General features: G+C 36.6%; 1 protein-coding gene across 1 annotated transcript; it reads left to right on the forward strand.

Moving 5' to 3' along the window:
* Positions 1 to 17522: 17522 nt before the first annotated feature.
* On the forward strand, positions 17523 to 20906 carry LOC141713635 (monogalactosyldiacylglycerol synthase 2, chloroplastic-like). Its single transcript, XM_074517139.1, has 8 exons — positions 17523 to 18058; positions 18606 to 18778; positions 19140 to 19301; positions 19391 to 19532; positions 19642 to 19866; positions 19975 to 20037; positions 20117 to 20191; positions 20400 to 20906. The coding sequence occupies exons 1-8, from the start codon at positions 17786 to 17788 to the stop codon at positions 20664 to 20666; spliced, it is 1380 nt and encodes a 459-aa protein (XP_074373240.1). The 5' UTR covers positions 17523 to 17785; the 3' UTR covers positions 20667 to 20906.
* Positions 20907 to 21742: the final 836 nt, after the last annotated feature.

The following is a 21742-nucleotide window of genomic DNA, read 5'->3' on the forward strand; positions in this document are numbered from 1 at the left end:
TAAAATATATCAATCAGATATCTTTTCTTCCAAGTATTCTATTCTTCATAGAATTCCTTCTTCATGCATATCTCTTCTTACATTTGTCTCGATCTTCTCTTCCTTTAATCATCCGCCTTCCTTATCTGAACGTTTCCTTTAAGTCCTGATATTATCTCCTGATAAATATCTCCTGAACCTTAAGTACTGATGACTTAAGTTCTGACTTCAGTATAAGTGCTGATTTCAGTTAAGTACTGATTTGTCCTGTTTAAGTAAGATCTGAAAACTAAACATAAATCATATTAGTCATGACATTATCAAATATATCTAACAATCTCCCCCAACTTGTAAATTAGCATAATATACAAGTTTAACAGATATTTGATGATGTCAAAAACATTAAGTACAAATGCATGAGAATTTGACTAGATAACTACAACTTACAGTCCTTAAAGCTTTACCAACTTTAACTTCTGATAACAATTTCAGTCTGTATTCATATCAGAATTTGAGCAGTTGTAGATCTTGACTTGGCTTCACTTTCTGATCTCTCTGATGTCAGGAATTTTTCTGAGATAGTTTTTTAACAAACATCTCTCAGCATATCTGAGTTCATCAATCATCCTCCTTTTAGCATCTTTAAGTTCTGCAGAATCTTCACCAGTTTGGAAGATAGCAGCCCTGAGATCATTTATTCTAGCTTTCCTTATGTCCTGATCCAGTCTGATCAAATACGCCTTGTCAGACTCAAGATTGAATTCTACAGCCTTATAACCCAGAAAGGTAGTTATAATCTTAGCAGAGTTAGGTTTCATCTCAACAATATCACCCTTGTGATCTCTGTACTTTGGATGATATGTGCTGTCAGACTTTACAGAGTAAAACCTTTTCTGTCTCTGAATTTGAGTCGTCAAATAGTTTGCAGCACTTTCTGTTATTCTATCATTCACTTGAAGTAAGAATAATACATGTTCCAATTCTTCAAAATACTTCAGTTGAATAGCATTTTCCCTTATATGGTAAACCCTACCATCTATCATAAAGTACAACAAGATGTGTTCTTTCAAGTAAGTATGGTAAACCATTTGTATAGATTCTAGTTGATTCAATCTTTCAGGAGTTGCTCCAACACCTGGTTCACTTAAGGAAGTTGGATCATTGGTTGTGTTTTGTATTCTTCTTTCATCAGCACTACCCAATCCAGATTTATCTCTTGCTTCCTTTCTAGTAACCACTCTTGCTTCAAAACCACTTGCAACAGTCTTCAAAGGTTGAGTCTGTTTGGCTTTGCTGAAACCTGGTAGGAGTATCTTTGAAGGTTTAACATGAGCAATGTCAGAGGTTTCCTTTTCCTTATCTTCAGATATCAAGTCAACTTGAGCTATGTCAGAGGTTACTTGCTTCTTTGTAATATCAGAACTAATTATATCTTGACTCTGAACAACTTAAGCCATGTCAGAGGTTGTTTTAGAAATCTTTCTTGAAGTCAGAGTAAGATCGGAATCTTCAACAGTAATTTCTTCATTCACATGAGGCACATAAACCTTTACAGGTTCACCAACTTTTTCTTTGCCCTTAGACCTTGGATCTATCTGCAACTGTGATTTAGCCTTGGTTGCTTCAAGATTTGTCCTTTCTTTTATCACAATGCCTTTGGCCTTAGGAAGTTTCTTTTTACCAACAGAAGCTTCAGATTTAGAATTAACTTTTTCTAACTTAAGTCTAGCTTCTTCTTCCATCAGACTCTCAAGGTCCATTCCTGGATTTTCTTTCAGAAATAACTGTCTTGAAATTTCTTCATCAAGATCCAAAAGTTCATCAGAACTTATCCTTTTACCAGTATCAGAAGTAATTCTTTTTCCAGTATCAGAACTTGTCCTATGACTTGTAGTTTCAGCTCTTCTTGATGAGAGACTTCTACCTTGACCATGACCTCCACCCATTCCAGAGTTTCCCTGGTCATCTTTTCCATCATCCTTCCCCTTCAGTGTCTTAACAGTTTTGTATTTAGACTTAAGTACCTTCTCCCCCTTTTTGGCATCAGCAGGTAAGAGAAGAGAGACAAGCAATTCCACTGAGGATTGGATTTTATCGAGTTGAGATTGCTTAGAAACTTGATTTTTCAAAATTTCATCAATTTGAGACTGTTGCTTCTCTTGGGTCTTCTCAATGTAAGCAACTCTGTCAAAGGTAGGTTTGAAAAAGTTTTTCTTGTTCAGCTTAACAAGTGTATCTTGCTGCATTAAGAGTTCTTGAACCCTATTCAACTTGTCTTGAGTGATAGACTGTTGACCTTGAAGGTGTCGTGTAGTAAGTGCAGTAACTCTTAGCTGTCTTGAAATCATCATTAATTAACATCTCATCAGCTTTTGCCAAGTGCTCAGCAAGAATTTTTTCAGATGGAACAAAGATAACTGTGTTCCACTCCTTAGTCCACTCCTGTCCTCTAGGAGTTTCACTCCAAGGTACTGGTGCATCTCCTCGAACAAACTTTTTGACTAATTCAGATTTAGGAACAGTTTGTTGAGGTGCATGTCCTGAAGGACCAGCTTCATCAGCATTTGCAGCATCAGAACTTACAAATTCAGCATCCTCTGATAAAAGAACAGTATGAGAGGCTATGGAGGCTTCAACATCATCCTCTAAGTGCTGATCTGCTTCCAAGTTCTGATCAACAGCCATATTCTGATGCTAACCTATAGTCTGATCTTCAATATCTAGATGCAGAGAAGGTGTTGTAGACAATTCTGGAGTTTCATTAGCATCAGTAATTGGTGTTGTTGATGGATTAATTGGAGCTGTTGGAGCTTCTAAGTAGAGAACCTCAGGCACAATTAGGTTGTGAATATCAATCTCAGCACTTGTGCCTGGGTCTGCAATAGATACTGGTTCGTGTACAGGAGACACAGGTGGTGTAGTTGCTTTATCTGTAGCAGCTTTCAGAGTTGGTGACAATGGAGGTGGAGATGCAATAGCTGTAGCAAATTTTGGCTCGTTTGAGATCAGAGATTCCTGATCTCCTTCTTTAGTTTCTTCATCCTCATCCTCTGAAACTGGCCTGTGAGCTCTCTGTTTCTTTCTTTTCTTTGAAGATGGAGATTCCTTGGGAATTTCAGCATAAGACATTCTTCTAAGCCTTTTGAGAAGCTTAGATCCCCCAATTCCAGTATCCTTCTGAGAAGAGACCTTCTCAGCTTCTTTAACAACAGGTTCTGATGCAGGAACCTGTTCCTCACTGTTTGACTCATCTCTCAGAACAATCCTCCTTCTCTTCTATGGTGGCTGAGGTACAGTCTTTGTCCTCTTGGGCTTGGAAGATGAAGGCTTTACTGTATGTGCTGATGATGAAGGTTGAGTTATCTGTGAAGGTTTGAGATGTGGTCTGATAGAGTGTTGAGTAGGTTGAGATGTATGTATGGTATGTTCTGATGATTGTTGTGGTGTCTGGGATGTACTGGTGGGTTGTATATCAGGGTAAACAAATCTGTAAGTGTTAGGATCAGCATTTACCAGGATCTGTTTTACAGACTGAGGTATCTGTAAGGGTCTAACCACCTTTTTCTTAAGGTCAGCATTTACCAAATCATTAAAAGCCCGTTTTACAAGTTTAAAGGGTGGAAATAAAGAACTGGCTGGTTGAGGTTCATTAGCACAGCAGAAAGTATATATAAGTTGACAGAATCTAGCAAAGTATACTACATTTCTATCCTCTATCATCCTATCCCCTATAAAGCCTAGCACAGCACTTGCATAATCAAAATGAGTTTGGTGAATAATAGCATACCCGATGTGCTGACTCATAATAGGAATGGCATCAAAGTTGGAACACTTATTGCCGAATGCTTTAGTGATGCAGTCGAAGAAAAAGCTCCATTCCTTTCTGATATGTGCTCTTTTCAACTGTCCAAGCTTAGCCAAACTCTTCTCATACCCCAAATTGGTCATGAGCTGTTGTAGAACTGGTTCCTCCGCTGTTGAGAAAATGCAGCCTTTTAGTAAATGTAGAGCTTTTCGAACTGCTCCAGGAGTTACCACATGCTCAACATCATTTACTTCGAAAATAATGCTTGGAGTACCAGTAGTACCACCATTATCAAAATGCCCAGTACGCCAAAATGTCAGAACTTGTTGGCAGGAAAGAACTTAAGGTTGAGTCAATGCATACCCAATTTCACTGTGTGCGAGAAGAAGTGCAAATCAGATGGAGCTTCATCATGGTTTAAGATTGCAGCACAGTTGTTGGGTATAAACTTTGCTCCATCTATAATCAAATCCTTAGGTGCCATGAGAAAAATTGAGAAATAATGTTTGCCTGTAAGGTGTTTGACAAAATGTCTGTATGAAAAAAAACGTCAGGAGATGAGATAGAATAGAAGTAAAGAAAAGAGAGATAAAGTGTGAAAGTAAATAAAAGATTTTACAATCTTCTCTCTCTTTTACTTATACACGATAGAAAAAGTAACCGTTGGATATCTGTCAGACATGCAGCAGTAAAGAATAATTAATAGGCATGGGAAAACAGTAATCATTACTTATCACATGCAGTTTTTCAAGGAAAAACTGTTCCACTTACCAAGTAATCCCATTAATTTAGGTAGTTCAGTTTTAATTTAAAATTTAAATTGTTACCACTTATTAAATTATTTTCACTGTGAAACCAATATTCTGGAAAAAATACACTAAGTGAGAGAATGACAAAAAAAAATAAACCAAGTAAACAGGTACTGCCACGTTAGAATCAGAACTTGATTTGTATCAGAGATAAAATGGTCATCAGAATATGGATAAATCAGGATATAAAAACACATCAGAATACCAAACAACTCAGAGATAAAATCTTGCAAAAATAGAAAATTTCATTAATATATTGAGAAAATACATTCATGAAATTGAAATTACAGCACAAAATTACAAGATTGTCCTAAGCTATAAATCCCATTTCTTCTTCCTACTTTCAACAAAAAGAACAACGAGACAAATGATTCGCTCCTGCTGTCGAAGAGCTTCCAACCGTTCTTCTTCCAGTCGCTCAACATGGCGATGGTAATCCATATAGAAGAACAAGAGGTCTTTCAGAACCTCTTGGGGAACAGAGTCCCAAACCTCATCAGGAATGGCAGTTACATGCCATTCCTGCTGCCATTCTGGACAGCTCATGGTGAGAGAGAAAGTATCATAATTCAGAGCTAAGTTGTAATTAACCATGATTGTGATGAGTGAAGAAGAAATTAGTTTGAGAGTTTGAGTGTAAATGAGAGATGTACTTGCTGGAATGAAGTGTTGGTTTATATAGGCAATAGAATTCCAGGAGACGCAAGGAAAATTTATTGCTGACAGGTAGAAATATTTCTACCTCGTCTCCCTAGACTGAGGAGAATAAAAACAGCCATTGGAAGTGTAAAACAAGGTTTAATGCACACAAGAAACAAGTAAACATTACTGTGCATGGACATGTACCACTAACCCTAAGTGTCTTGACTGTTAATATCTCACCCAAACATATTCTGATTGAAAATAAGACTGTTTCAGATTTTAACCACAAATAAGTCAAGTAAAGGATCAGAATTTAATATCAGCACTTAGACTTATATCAGAACTTAACAGTCATCAGAACATGATTTCTTAACTCGAAAAATGAATACCTATCTCTGTAATTCTTCAAACAAATTCTGATATCGGTTCTTCAGAACTTAATCATCAGAACTTTCATCAGAACCTGTCTTCAGAATGTATGCAATCTGACACATAAACTGTTCATCTAAAACATCATTTATCTCCTCTGTAATTTTCATCATTCATATGGAGTGCACGTGTGTGCAGTCAGCTAAATATCAGATAAAGATTAAAGTCTGATTCACTTCAGTACATCTTAGAAATAAGGCATAACTAAGAACTTTGCTCAAAATCTATCAAAATTCTGAAGCCTACTATTGAATGAGTTCATGCATGAGTCCACCTCAATTATTTTGTGCTTATTTTATGCATCTTTTGAAATTCCATTTTACAGTGGCTTCTCAGTGTGAGTCAGGACTGCTTATCAGAATTTATGCTATTATCAGAGTATTTCTCCAGTAATCATAGAGTGTGAAAAGTCACCAAGAAAAATAATTATTTGCTTTTCTGATGCATATTACTTAATACCAGCAATGCACTTGGGTCGTCCCTTCCACATTATTACTCTGTATCTCAAAGGAGTACCTGATTTTTATTCCTTTTCTTTTCCTTTTTCTTTTGATAAGTGAGGTTTATCAGCACTTAGTACATTCACCAGATTTACTAACATCAGAACTTAACAGATTAGAAGCATTATTCTAGTTTTTGACTTAGTAATAAGATAGACAAAGTAAATTAAACTAAGCTCAATATCAGAATTTGCTTGTGTTAAGAGATTTCCACATAAACAATTACTTCAAACATGGGATCTTTAGTATATTAAAGACTACTTGGTCAGCATCTAGCACAGTTATCCTCATTGGATTGACTAATCACAGAAATATTCATATCACCATTAGAGTTTAGAAGTACACATCAGACAACAATCAGTACTTAAGCAATTTTCAATTAAGCACAGAATACACAAAGACAGTAATATCTGTAAATACTGATTCATAAAGTCTGATGCATCAAAACAAAAGCTAAGCAGATTTAGAGAAAGAACCTGAAACCATTCCAAGTTCATTTACCAATCTTGTAAAAGTAGCTTCACACAGTGGTTTTGTGAAGATATCTGCTAGTTGTTGATCTGTTGGAACAAAGTACAATTCCACTGTACCTTCATCCACATGTTCCCTTATGAAGTGGTACCTAATGCTGATGTGCTTTATCATTGAGTGTTGAACTGGATTACCTATCATAGCAATAACACTTTGATTATCACAGTAAATAAGGATTTTAAAATATGTTAACCCATAATCCAGTAACTGATTCTTCATCCAAAGAATCTGTGCACAACAGCTTCCTGCAGCAATGTACTCTGCTTCTGCAGTTGATGTGGAAATTGACTTTTGTTTCTTGCTAAACCAAGAAACCAATCTGCCTCCAAGAAATTGGCAGCTTCCACTTGTGCTCTTCCTGTCAATTTTGCAACCTGCAAAATCTGCATTTGAGTAACCTATTAGTTTAAAATCTGATTCTCTGAGATACCACAATCCCAGATCAGCTGTTCCCTTAAGATACTTGAAAATTCTTTTCACAGCTGTTAAGTGAGGTTCTCTTGGATCTGCTTGAAATCTTGGATAAAGACAGGTAGCATACATGATATCAGGTCTACTAGCAGTTAGATAGAGTAAGGAGCCAATCATACCTCTGTATTCAGTAATATCTACTGATTTACCAGTATCCTTATCCAGTTTTGTTGTTGTGGCCATGGGAGTGGACGCACTTGAACAATCCTGCATTCCAAATTTCTTCAGCAAATTTCTGGTGTATTTGATTTGACAAATAAAAGTGCCTTCTTCATTCTGCTTGACTTGAAGGCCCAGAAAATAGCTAAGTTCCCCCATCATACTCATTTGATATCTTGATTGCATCAGTTTGGCAAACTTCTTACAAAGTCTGTCATTTGTAGAATCAAGATGATATCATCAACATATATCTGAACCAGGAGTAAGTCCTTTCCATGGTTGAGGTAGAACAGTATTTTGTCTATAGTTCCTCTGTTAAATCCACTTTTCAGAAGAAACTAAGCTAAAGTCTCATACCATGCTCTAGGAGCTTGCTTAAGGCCATAAAGTGCTTTATCAAGCCTATAGACATGATTTGGATATTAGGATCTACAAAGCCTGGAGGTTATTCAACATACACTTCCTCCTCCAATTCTCCATTAAGAAAAGCACTTTTCACATCCATTTGAAAGACAGTAAACTTTTTGTGAGCAGCATAAGCCAAAAACATTCTTATGGCTTCTAATCTTACAACTGGTGCAAAAGTTTCATCATAATGAATTCCCTCATGTTGAGAATATCCTTTTGCAATCAACATTGCTTTATTCCTTGTAATTATGCCATCACTATCAGTTTTGTTTCTGAACACCCACTTTGTACCAACAACAGATCTGTTCTTTGGTCTTGGCATTAGGGTCCAGACTTTGTTTCTTTCAAATTCATTTAACTCTTCCTGCATTGCTTGCACCCAATCAGCATCTTGAAGAGCTTCTTCCACTTTCTTTGGTTCAGTCTGAGAAAGAAAAGAATTATAAAGACATTCACTTGAAGTAGCTGTTCTAGTTCTGACACCTGCATCAGGATTTCCAATAATCAAATCAGGTGTATGTGATTTAGTCCACTTCCTTGCAGATGGAAGGTTTTCTCTAGAACTGGATGCTCCCCCATGATCCATGCTATCTTCATCAACATTTTCTGATGCTCCCCCTGAAACTATGCTCTCTGAGTTGGATCCTTCAGAATTTAAGTTTTCAGAACTATCAGAACTTGGCTTATCAGAACTTGATGAATCAGAACTTGAAGAGCCAGTTGTATGTTCTGATGCTTCTTGAGATGTGGTTGTATCTTCAATATGCTCCCCCTGCACAGGTGCATTCTCCTTTGACGTAGTTACCACAGTTTCAATGACATTAGAGTTTAATCCATCAGAGTTTGTAGTATCAGGACTCAGACTGTCAGGGTTTTCAGTATCAGAATTTAATTCTTCATTTTCAAATCTCAACTGATCATGATCATTGAAATTTTCAAGTCCAGTAATCTTCTTATCATCAAAAGATACATTGATAGATTCCATGACCACCCTTGTTCTCAAGTTGTAGACTCTGAAGGCTTTTGTGGAAAGTGGATATCCAACAAAGATTCCTTCATCAGCTTTTAGATCAAATTTGGATAGCTGTTCAGGATGAGTCTTAAGAACAAAACACTTGCATCCAAATACATGAAAATACTTCAGATTTGGCTTCTTTTTCTTCACCATCTCATATGGTGTCTTTCCTTGCTTGTTAATGAGTGTTGCATTCTGAGTAAAACAAGCAGTCTGCACAGCTTCAGCCCAGAAATAGGTTGGAAGCTTTGCTTCATCAAGCATAGTTCGTGTAGCTTCAATGAGAGTTCTATTCTTTCTTTCAACAACTCCATTTTGCCGTGGAGTTCCAGGAGCAGAAAATTCCTGCTTGATTCCATGGTTTTTGCAGAACTCTTCCATTGTCAAATTCTTGAATTCAGTGCCATTATCACTTCTTATTATCTTCACAGAATCTTTGACCAATTTATCCAGTTGTTTGACATGATCAATCAAGATAGATGCAGTTTCACTTTTTATGTGCAAGAAATACACCCATGTGTATCTGGTGAACTCATCCACTATGACCATAGCATATTTCTTCTTTACAATAGACATGACATTCACTGGACCAAATAGATCAACATGTAGTAGGTGATAAGGCTCAAGAATTGATGATTCAGTCTTGCTCTTGAATGAAGATTTCCTTTGTTTAGCCTTCTGACAAGAATCACAAAGGTCATCAGGAGCAAATACTGACTTTGGCATTCCTCTCACAAGATCTTTCTTGACTAGTTCATTTATATTGTTGAAATTTAAATGAGAGAGTTTCTTGTGCCAGTTCCAGCTTTCTTCAATTGATGCTCTACTCATCAGACAGATTGCAGAACCATCAGTACTTGTTGAAAGCTTGGCTTCATAAATGTTACCATGCCTGTATCCTTTCAGAACAACTTTGCCTGTAGATTTACTTACAACTTCACAGTGTTCTTCAAAGAAATCGACATGATAACCTCTGTCACAGATTTGACTAACACTCAGCAGATTGTGTTTAAGTCCTGAGACCAGAGCTACTTCTTTAATGATGACATTCCCAAGACTGATATTGCCATATCCCAATATTTTTCCAATATTGCCATCTCTATAAGAAACACCTGGGCCAACCTTCTCCACAAAGTCTGATAGAAGGGCTTTATTTCCAGTCATATATCCTGAACATCCACTGTCCAGGACTAGAATGTTTTTCCTGTTGCCCTGCAATCACAAAGACCACTAATGATTAGTTTTAAGGACCCAGACTTGCTTGGATCATTTGGCCTTATTAAGTTTGTTAACATTTGCAGCGGATTTTGCATCAGAGTTTATGTTAACATTTTTCTTATCAGCATTTATACTATCAGACTTTATATCATAACTTATACTAGAAGGAACAATGCTAACTTTCTTTAAAGAAGGTTTTATTTAATAATAATCATAGTACAAACTATGATATTCCTTACAAGAATAAATGGAATGCCAGAAACTACCACAATGAAAACAAGGATTTTGTGGCTTATATCTAACAGACTGACTCTTAACTCCTGACTTTGAAGGTAAGGAGTTTATGTTCTTATTAGGAACAGTTTTATAATCATTGCTTTTATTCACACCTTCCTTTTCATTCCTATTTTTCCTAGGTGATTTTACCTTGTTTGCATTCTTAACATCTTTCAACTTATGCTTAAGCTGCTTCTTTGTCATTAAGCCTATGTTAACTTCAGTTGTCTTTTCCTATTTTAGTTTGTCAGAAGTTAATTCCTCTTTAACTTCTGATTTCACAGTTTCAGACTTTACAGCTACAAACTTAACAGGTTTTAACTTTGGCTTTTGTTTAACAACTATAGGCTTAATATCTACAGTTCCTTTATCATTCTTATCATCTTCATAACCTAAGCCCTCTTTCCAGTTTCCACTACTTAACAAATTCTGAGTTGTTCTGCCAGAGTTAGTCCAAGTCCTGATAATCTCTCTTTCCTTTTCTAACTCAGTTTTTAGAGATTCATTCATTTTAAGTACTTCATCCCTAACATAGAAAGTATCATCTCTATCTCTCTGAGTTTGATGGAACATGACTAACTCTTTTTCTAGATAATCATTCCTCTTCTTACAAGCAAGATTTTCAGAAGTTAATCTTTCACATGTTAAAGTTTGATCTCTATAGCTAATGAACATGGTTTTAAGATATCTTCTCAACTCATTAATATCATCAGTATGAAAGGCATAAGTAGTTTGAGGTACCTTTAACTCAGCAACATCAGAACTGCTATCAGCATTTGCCATATCAGCATTTGCCATCAAGGCATAGTTCTCCTCACTTTCAGAATCTGAAGTGTTTGTCCAGCTTTTCTTCTTTGTGACAAGAGCCTTGCCTTTGTCACTCTTCACTTTCTTGCAATAAGGAGATATGTGGCCTTTCTCACTACAGTTGTAGCATTTGACATTGGTGTAATCTCCTCTGTCAGACTTCCCTCCTTTACCTTCAGATTTTCTGAAATTCTTCTTATCAGAACTTGCACCTTTCCTGGAAAATTTCTTTCCATTCCTGAACTTCCTGTATGCAATCCTTGTGATTCCTTTCACCATAAGAGCACACAGCTTCATCATCTCCTCATCAGCATCCATCCCAGGCGAGCTTTCAGTTTCTGAGTCACCATCACTATCAGAACTTGATGACTCAGTATCAGACTTTGTGAAGAGTGCTTTACCCTTGCCTTTCCTTGAGGTCGCTGCCTTGGGAGATTCTTCTTCAGCCTTAAGAGCAACTGTCCTTGACTTTCCTCCTTTCCTCTTACTTCTTTGTTCCATCTCAAGTTCATGAGTCTTGAGCATCCCATAAATTTCATCAAGAGTTGTTTCTTCAAGATTATAGTGTCTCTTACGGTTGTTGCCTTCAAATCCCAGCTTTCAGGAAGAGCTAACAGGAATTTAAGGTTTAAATCTTCAAGATCATACTCCTTATCAACCAATGACAAATCATTCAAGAGTTTGACAAATCTGTCATATAAATCAGTCAATGACTCATTGGGCTTTGAGTCAAAGTGTTCATACTCTTGAGTGAGTATTGTCTTCCTGTTCTTCTTAATCGAATCAGTTCCCTGGCACCTTGTTTCCAAGGCATCCCATATCTCATTTGCAGTCTTGCAGTTTATTACCCTGTTCGACATTACATTATCAATGGCACTATGCAACAAGTGTCGTACCTTAGCATCCTTAGCAATTGATGCGATATCTTCAGCAGTGTAATCACTCTTTTCCTTTGGTACAGACTTTGCTGCTTCACCTGCAACTGCAACTGCGAGTTTTGTTGGTTTGTGAGGTCCTTCATTGATTCTGTCAAGATATTCTGGATCTGTAGCTTCCAGAAACATAGTCATCCTCACCTTCCATATGGGATATTCAGATGGTTTCAGTATGGGAACTATAATGGTCTTATACCGACTATGGATTTGAGTCTTTGGAGGTTCTTCAATTTTGGTGGGCTTGGTTGGAGTTTCTGCTTCAGACATGATTGTTTTTGGATCTTAAACTGTTTGTGTGTTAACAGATAGGCTCTGATACCACTTGTTAGGTCACACACACTGTAGAAGGGGGTTGAATACAGTGTATAGCACAATCAAATCGAATTCAAATAACACAAGTAACAGAAAACAGACTTTATTCAAAGTAATAAACTCTGTTACAATATGGAACTGTCCTCTCTCAGTGATGAACAAATATCATGAGAGCTGCTAGGGTTACAATGAATAATATTCTCGATAATGATAACACTTATAGTGTAAACCCTATGTCTGTGTTTATATACTACACAGTTACAAGATAATTGCTAATTGATATGGAATATAATTCTGCTTCCTAAAATATATCAATCAGATATCTTTTCTTCCAAGTATTCTATTCTTCATAGAATTCCTTCTTCATGCATATCTCTTCTTACATTTTTCTCGATCTTCTCTTCCTTCAATCAGCCGCCTTCCTTATCTGAACGTTTCCTTTAAGTCCTGATATTATCTCCTGATAAATATCTCCTGAACCTTAAGTACTGATGACTTAAGTTCTGACTTCAGTATAAGTGCTGATTTCAGTTAAGTACTTATTTGTCATGTTTAAGTAAGATCTGAAAACTAAACATAAATCATATTAGTCATGACATTATCAAATATATCTAACACATACTATGTCTGCTTCATTATGAAGGATGTCTGTTCTCATAGACATTTGTGTGGTGACACTACAGCTAGTCAGTATGTGCTTATTATAGAATAAGTTCACTGAACATGACTCACACAGCTGAACAACTGATGGAGCTCACTCACGTGTCAGCAGTTGTTCACATAGTGATAGTTGTACAAGTATCCTTAGACTTGAGGTCATCATAGTCATCTTGTGTACACTGAACTATGCTTTGGTTTAGTTTTTAGTCTCAGGGGACAATTATAAGGGCTCTACTGGGTATATGAATTTGTACACGAAGATAGTGTATGATCAATAAATGATCTACCCCTTCCAGTGAAGGAAGAGAATGTTCAATGCTGATCCACTTATCCTAGTTCAGGAATCTCTGGCCAGAGTGAATGAAATTAGAAAGGAGTTTCTAATTTACATTAAATAGAACTAAGCATAGTGAATGGGAAAGCAAATAATTAAATAAGATAGGCTTGACTCAAGTTCCATGCCTTGTATTTAATCGTGACATTGCAGGGTAGAAGGAATTGATTGTACGGTAACTACTCACTGAATAGGTTCTTAGTATTCTAAGCAGTTAATTCATATTATCTGGATAGTCGCGATATGCTGAGAAGTATCCATCACGATATAGAATAAATATGATTAATTTATTAATTAATCATATTTAATGAATTAGAGAATTTATATAAATAATAAAATAATAGTTTTATTATTATTTATTTCTACCACCGGCTTAATATTGAACCTACAGGGTCACACCATAAAAGAGAATGATTTAATGGTGGAGGAATTAATTAATAATGGCCGGTAATTATTTATTTGTGAAATAAATAATTAATTAGCATATTTAATAATTGATTAAATGAGATTTAATTAATTCTTAATATTATTAATTAAGAATTTAATTTTGGAAATTAAATCAAGTGAGAGAATTATTTTTCTAAAGTGTTTAGAAAATGGATTAATGATTAAAAGGTGTTTTACTTATTAGTTAATTGGTTAATAAGAATAATCAATTAAAGGGTTAATAATAATAATATTTTATGGAAATTTTTAGCTGAAAATTTTGCCTATAAATATACTATTATAAACCCTATTTGCCTCAAACCAAATAATTAACCCTAATTCTAAAGTAGAACAAGATGGAGGCAACTAATTCTCTCAACCTCTTCCTCCTCCATCACATTGTACTCTTGGTGGATACCGGTGGAGTGCTTCACACTTGAGGAGCAGCTGCTAGGGATTTCCGTTCATCGTTCTTGGATCGCTATTAAAGACCTCCATCTTTCCATTAACATAAAGCTTCTTAAGATAAACATACTGAACTACGAATTAATAATATTTTTCGCATGGATCCTGCGGAGGGTTTCAGTTTTTTTTAAGATTTAAATTTACATTTTCGTTGCGTTTATGTGCTAAAAACCCTTCAAGATTCAAAGCTAATAAATAACAGTTATATACATACTAATCACCTAGTAAATAACACCTATAATTCACAGGAATGATGATTATATTGCCAATGCAAGGAGATTTTTCTAAGGCAAAACCCTTCCCTAGGTATGCTTGGTCGCAAGTAACTCTCCCAAGAAGGCATTAGGTCGCAAGTAACTCCCTATAAGAGCTTAGGGTCGCAGGTAAGTCTCTAAGAGGGAGTTCAAGGTCACAAGTAAGTGTGGTTTGCAAAAGAAGCTAAGTGAAATTCCCTCTAGCTAAGCCAATGTCACAAGTAACTATCCATTGCTTGTATAGGTCGCAAGTAAGCTTATATTTGACCAAGGCAAGTTGGTTTGCTTCTTTGGAGTCACAAGTAACTCTTGTTGATTATTTCTCTAATTCCTAATATGCCTCCTAGTCGCAAGTAACTCTCAGTAACAAAATTCATTAATTTCATTCATTTGATTTATGTGATAAACAAATGACCACGTAATTCATTTTGAATATAAAGCCTACACTACAGCAGCAGATAAAATGATGTTCTGGTTTTATCTTCTTCTCCAACAAAAAACGAGAGGTGATAAAACACAGCAAAGAAAATACAGAGAAGCTCAAGCAAATTGTATATCCGTTTAACTTCTCACTGGAGAAACGTTATAATGCCCGGTTTAACTCTTGTATATTCATAGGGGCATTATAATCGTTATCCGGTAATTGAATCCTTGTACAAACTCAAAGCTAGATCATTGTATAGGATTTGATTTGTAAATTTTTGTAGTAGCTAGGAACTTTGTTGTTCTTAGATTGTAGCCTGTTAAATTTATTTACCGGAGTGTAGCAATACCCCTCGTGTTCCTCGGTTTACTGTTCCAAACACTATTCGCCTCAAGACACGGAAACACTAACCGAACGCTAAATTATTTATCCGTAAAAGATTCGAAAGAATTTTTTAATTTAGTGAGTATCGTATTCAACCCCCTCTTCTACGATACTTCGGGACCTAACATATCCCATCTGCTACCGTTATCTTCATCAATCGTAACCGCAGGTATAACCATGACTTACCGCAAATGCTCAAGCGCATCATTTCCCCCAATGAGAATAATCCACCAGACTACAGGACAAATAATCCCAAGCGTATAAGTGCAAAGTGCGAGCCCCAAAGTTTCCCTACGAGGATAACCCGTCGAATGCGTGCAGAAACAGGACTCCCAAAGCACACACCTAAGTGTTAATGATCGTTCCCATACGAGGATAACACGCAAGACTACAAAACGATGCCTTCAATACATTTTTTGGGACGACGGGCTTCTGGAGGCCCTCTTTCCTTCACAGGGCGCACCATGAAAGGAGTTGGAGCCCTCCGGATGTTTAGGGCGCACCCTAGGCATGTGAGAGCTCCTCCGAGGCTCCTTTTCTTCACTCTTGTACTTCTTATATTTCAATCACGTCCCAGTTTAGTTGTGGGAGCAACCTCCTTGCTAATCATTCACAATTTTTCAACTTGCATTGCGGAGCGGCCACCCCGTGCGACTTTATAGCACGGGGCGCGCCCTAAAGGGTCCAAGGACGTTTTTCCAGAGCCCGGATCATTCCTTGCTTCGTGATAACTTTATTTTTTCTCCCTTAGCTTAAATCATCTTTTTTTGACTCTTTTGTCAATACTTGTTCTTCGCCGTCAACTTCTACTATAGCGGCCGTCGTAACATTGTCATCGTAGCGGCCGTTGCACGCCTCCTTTACTACGATTTTTGTAAGCTTCAGTTGTAAACCTTCGTGTATAATTTCATCAATTGTCGTCGCAACTCCTTATTGTTGATAGTCATCGCAAATGGCCACCATACAGGGCTAATCTTGTGTATGGCGCGCATAGACGCGTTCTCCAGAACTCGTCCTTCTTCTTTCTTGACGATGATCCGATTCATTTTCTCGAAAATCTGATAAAATATCTATGACGATTTTATGTCATAACATAATCCTTATTCTGCGTATAAATAAATACTATTTGCCGTAATAAATCATTATGTATTTTAGTATAATAGGTTTCTTTCATAATTTTTCTTTGGGTCCCGGAGAAAACATCGCAACTGTCCCGAACAGGACAGGCCATTTTCAGCCCAACATGAGACCTTGCCAGATGGCCAATTACCAATCGCCAATTATTGGGCCCATATTTTCTTCCTTCATAAACAAATAAGAGTAATACTATTATTTTAAAAAAAAGACATCCTATGTAAATTAAATAATTAATATTAAAAAATGGAGCCAAATTGTGGTTTTTGCTTTTCTTAAGAGGCCCTCATAATTGTTTTTTTTAATGTAAAAGCATATTCTGTAACATCTGCCCATACTTTAAGGCTAATATAATTCCAGCTTCCACATGGTTTTTTCTAATTATTCAACCAACCTATATTAAAATATTAAAATTATTTCTTGTAATTCAATATAATTAAATCATTAAAATTTTCAAACTTTTGAGTGTGAGACTGTTAAAAAATAGTTGCAATTTACTTATATTAAGAAAATAAAAGTGAAAAAATTTCATTTATAGCTGTCTCAATTCTCAAATCATGTACTCGATGTTTCTGTTTAAAAAATACTCAGATTATAAGACATATTTGTTATTTCTTTTCACTTGTTTTAATTTTTTTTTCTACTTGACAAAAAAAGTTAGGAAATTAGCAAAACAAATTATCGTAGAAAGCCCAGCCGCTACCTTTCGACTCGGTAAACCCCACGAGTCTCACGCAATACCCTGACTATGGTTCAGGAGGCATAATTATAATTTTTTTCCATAACTATCCTCTATTTAACTATCCTCTATTTAACTAATTGAGCCAACTCTCAGAAATCTTGGAGAGGAACTAAAAGAAGTGCTAAATGTAGGCTTGAAATATAAAAATGAAACAAAAATTATAATTTTAGGCAAACAATAATGATGCATGAGAGTCAATACAACAACTCAACACTAGAGCTGGTCAAACGAACTGTTTGAATACACGTACTACAGTTGTACTAGAAAAGATACGAATCTAAAACTAAGAACATTCCTATGATCGTTAATTAAATTCCAATCCAACGGTCAGGATTAAAAGTGACCCCACCAAACATGTAATAATAAAATGCCAAAGTCTTTTGTTTTTTAATGGCGTGAACAACAAAAAACAGAAAACTAACTTATTTCGCCAACTCAACAAACAAAACCTCCCTCCCCTGCCTCTCAACCCCTTCCTCAACTTTCTCCCGCCGGAAAAATTATTTTTCCGGCCCCGAAAGTTGAGGTTCAGCGTTGAGTCCTTCATCCATTTTTTTTCGGGAGTTTTTTTTTTTTGATAAATTTAAAATATAAATTTACTCATACGTGATCGGATTTATATATTTATATCCGGTACCAACATAGGCCGAATTTGTGTAAATTATCATGGCAGTGGCGTCACCGAGAAATGCGATACATTCGGTGTTCGAGAGAGTCGGGGTTTATGGTTTTGGAGGTGGTAGCAGTCAGAAGAGGCTAAAATATGAAATACATGAAGAGAAATATTATGAAGAAGAAGATAACATGGAAATGGTGCAGCTTGGAGCTGAGAGGACCAAGAATGTGCTCATTTTGATGAGTGATACCGGTGGGGGTCATCGCGCTTCCGCGGAGGCCATCCGTGATGCTTTTCAGCTCCAATTTGGCGATGAATACAGGGTAATTTTTCGCGTTTTTTCTTAAGTTTTGGTCTGGAGTTTCTTTGTGTTTCTGCAATTTTTTGTTGACTTGTTTTCTGATTTTAATGCATACCTTTTTTTTCATCGATCCGAATTTATGGTCTTGGAATGATTTTGTTACATGTTAATTTACGGGTTTTTGAATGTGCGTGGTGGATAATTATAATTCAGATTATAACTTTTTTTTCATGGATTGTTTTTAGTCAATTAGATGACCTAATGGTTGTTTTTCTTGATTTGCTGTCTTTGAGTTGGTGTTCTTTGTGATGGATGTATGCAGTATTCGGTTAGGGGTGACCCTGACTATAGGCGAGCAAGACTTGCGCTTAGGTCCCCCAAAATTTCTAACTTCTTCAAGTAAATATATAAATGAATTTCCATGATATATTGTATATTAGTGCCCCATAAACTGATTTTGACTAGGGCCCCTCGAATCTCAGGGCCGGCCCTGGTTAAAAGTTTCATGTTTCGTGATGAATTCAACGGTGTTCTTAGGAGTTACAGATTAATCGCGTGCTCTTTTACAGATTTTTGTGAAGGATGTTTGGAAGGAGTACACAGGCTGGCCATTGAATAACATGGAATCTCAGTACAAATTCATGGTTAAGCATGTTCAGCTTTGGAAGGTTGCATTTCACAGTACTTCTCCCAGATGGATTCACTCTCTCTATCTTGCTGCAGTTGCCGCCTATTATGCCAAGTATATTCTCTTCTTCCTGTTACAAAGTTTTCGCCTTATTCTAAACTTTAAATATGGTAGGTCATGATTGTCCCAGGCTCTCAGCAAGTTGATTGTTAGTTTTGTCTAGCTGGTGTTAATTATTATAAGCCCTGGGGCTCCAGTTTGATCACTACATGTAATTATACAATAATGTGATGTTTATTCAACTTGGTATTATTAGTCTCCAGCCGCTTACCAATCATTCAAGTTACTAAAGCTTTCTTCTTTTTTACGCGTCTTAATTTACATGCTAAGAATATTAGAATCATCGACAGGGATATTGTTTTTAAAAATGTTTTTGAAATTTTATGCTAACTTTTACTTGATTGACAAAATGAAGGGAGGTTGAGGCTGGCCTAATGGAGTATAAGCCTGACATCATCATCTCGGTCCATCCTCTTATGCAACATATTCCTCTGTGGGTTCTTAAATGGCAAGGCCTGCAGAAGAAAGTGATATTTGTCACAGTCATCACAGACCTCAATACCTGCCACCCGACGTGGTATGTTTCATGTACCATCTCTGAAACCTTTTCTAGTATACCATTGGTCTTAAATGAGGCCTTTTGAAAATGGATTCAATTTGTAATAGGTTTCATCCTGATGTCAACCGATGCTACTGCCCCTCGGAAGAGGTAGCAAAGAGAGCTTCGTTTGATGGCCTTGAAGAATCTCAAATACGTGTGTTTGGCTTGCCAATCAGACCCTCATTTTGCCAAGCAGTTCTTACCAAAGTAAGTATTAAGCATGTTAGTCTTTTAAACTTGCTGTTGTTTTTTTTTACCTTTTCCTGTTCTTGTTTCATAGTGTTTTCTTATATATTTTTCTTTTCTGAACTTGTAGAATCAATTGCGTGAAGAGCTTAAGATGGAACCAGATTTGCCTGCAGTTTTGCTGATGGGAGGTGGCGAAGGGATGGGTCCTGTCAAAAAAACTGCAAAGGCTCTCGGAGAATCTTTGTTTGATGAAGAATTGGGGAAACCAATTGGGCAACTGATAATCATTTGTGGACGTAACAAGGATCTAGCCTCCACCCTAGAATCGTTAGAGTGGAAAATCCCCGTTCAGGTGATCATGTCCTCATAGTCTGTCAACTTCGTTCTTTCTGTTATCTTAACGACGACTACTTTAGATGTGCATTCATGACATAAGTCAATGCTTTGTTGTTCATTACAGGTTAGAGGTTTTGAGAAGCAGATGGAGAAATGGATGGGTGCTTGTGACTGTATTATAACAAAAGTATGTTTGATCTTCTCTCCTGAGACTATCTACTTGATTCAGTTTCAAGCATGTACTAACTCTGCTTCCTGGTTTTTAGGCTGGACCAGGTACAATTGCAGAAGCATTGATTCGAGGGCTTCCTATAATTCTGAACGATTATATTCCCGGGCAAGTAAGTTCAGAAGGACGCTTTCTTTTTCTTATTAGTTGGTCTTATGCCATACTTCTGATGTTACTCATTCTGTAAAAACTTAAAAAAACTAAACTCGAACAACTTGAATGACTTCTACAGAAGCCAAAGAATCACAAAAGATCAGAATAATTTTACATTGATGATTAGAACTGGCTCTTAGAGCACTCTTTTCTTATAAAAATCACAGGAAAAAGGAAATGTTCCATATGTAGTAGAAAACGGGGCTGGTGTTTTCACTCGAAGCTCAAGGGAAACAGCAAGATTAGTTGCAGAATGGTTCAGCACAAAATCAGATGAACTGCAGAGGATGTCGGAGAATGCACTTAAGCTAGCACAACCAAATGCAGTGTTTGATATCGTCAAAGACATCAACGAATTAGTGTGCCAGCGAGGACCTCTTTCCAACATTCCATATATGTTGACATCATCATTTTCAGGACTAACCCTCATGTAAACAGAATTCAGACCGGGGAGAAAATAGTCGTGCTTGATTGAATGTTTCAGGTAGGTTCAACTCATTAAGATTTGTTCATTTTTTAGGCTTCAGAGTCTTGCCATTCCACAGTGTATTATCTTCATAAACAAGCTCTGATGTTTGCAAAGTTAAGAATGTTTATTCACTCCATTCCTTGTACATGATCTATTGTAAAACTTTAAAGTAAGAACTGATGTGATACCAATATTCTTTACTGCAGTGTTGTATAAGATTGGCCTTTCAAAATTTGTATTTGCTAATCACATAGAGTGTCTTAAGCGTGAAAATTCGCAAATTGTGGCTTGGTTATGCTTGTAAGATTGGACATACAGCATGCCATACAAGCAATCAAGAAGTTTTTTTACTAGTCTGTTTCTGGGGTAACACTTATCGGAAGAGTGCAAGCAAACATAAACATGACCGAGTCAAAATAATTGAGGGTCCTGTGCATGAACAAATTTTACATTTTTAAAGACATGGAGCCACCGCAATCAGGGGGCTCACACAGATATATAATGCCACTGGAGCCTGGGCCTGGTTCCAGCTATGAAATTGCAGATTGTAAGGCTGGCAATGTAGTGGCTCATATGGGTAGACCCCTCTACAGCTTCACTTCCCAGTTGTATATACATTGAGAAAGACTAATTATCGGCATAGTTTCGTTGGCATTTCATAATTTATTCTCTAACAGAACTAGTGTATAAACTGCACCTTACCCAACACCTCCTGATGTAGCGTATCTTCTTCGCTCCCTTTACGAGATGTCGAGGGTTTGAACCTTGTCAAAACAAGGCGGGTGTGCGAATGTGTTTTAACTAGAAAAAAAACTGCACCTTTGAAAAATGTTCTGGTTTGATAATTTGTAGCAGTGATCAATATGTACATTCATTTTAAGTTGCAGTTGTTAAGCCTTCAATCGAATTCTTGACACATTATTAATCTTTGCGTCTGTGTTCTAATAGAAGCATGTAATTTTACTAATAAATATCAGTGTCTTGAGAGGACGTTATTACCTACTCCACATATTAAAATGCAATTTCAAGCGTCATTGAAAA

The sequence above is a fragment of the Apium graveolens genome, chromosome 3 (assembly GCF_009905375.1).
Source record: "Apium graveolens cultivar Ventura chromosome 3, ASM990537v1, whole genome shotgun sequence".
Classification (NCBI taxonomy): domain Eukaryota; kingdom Viridiplantae; phylum Streptophyta; class Magnoliopsida; order Apiales; family Apiaceae; genus Apium; species Apium graveolens.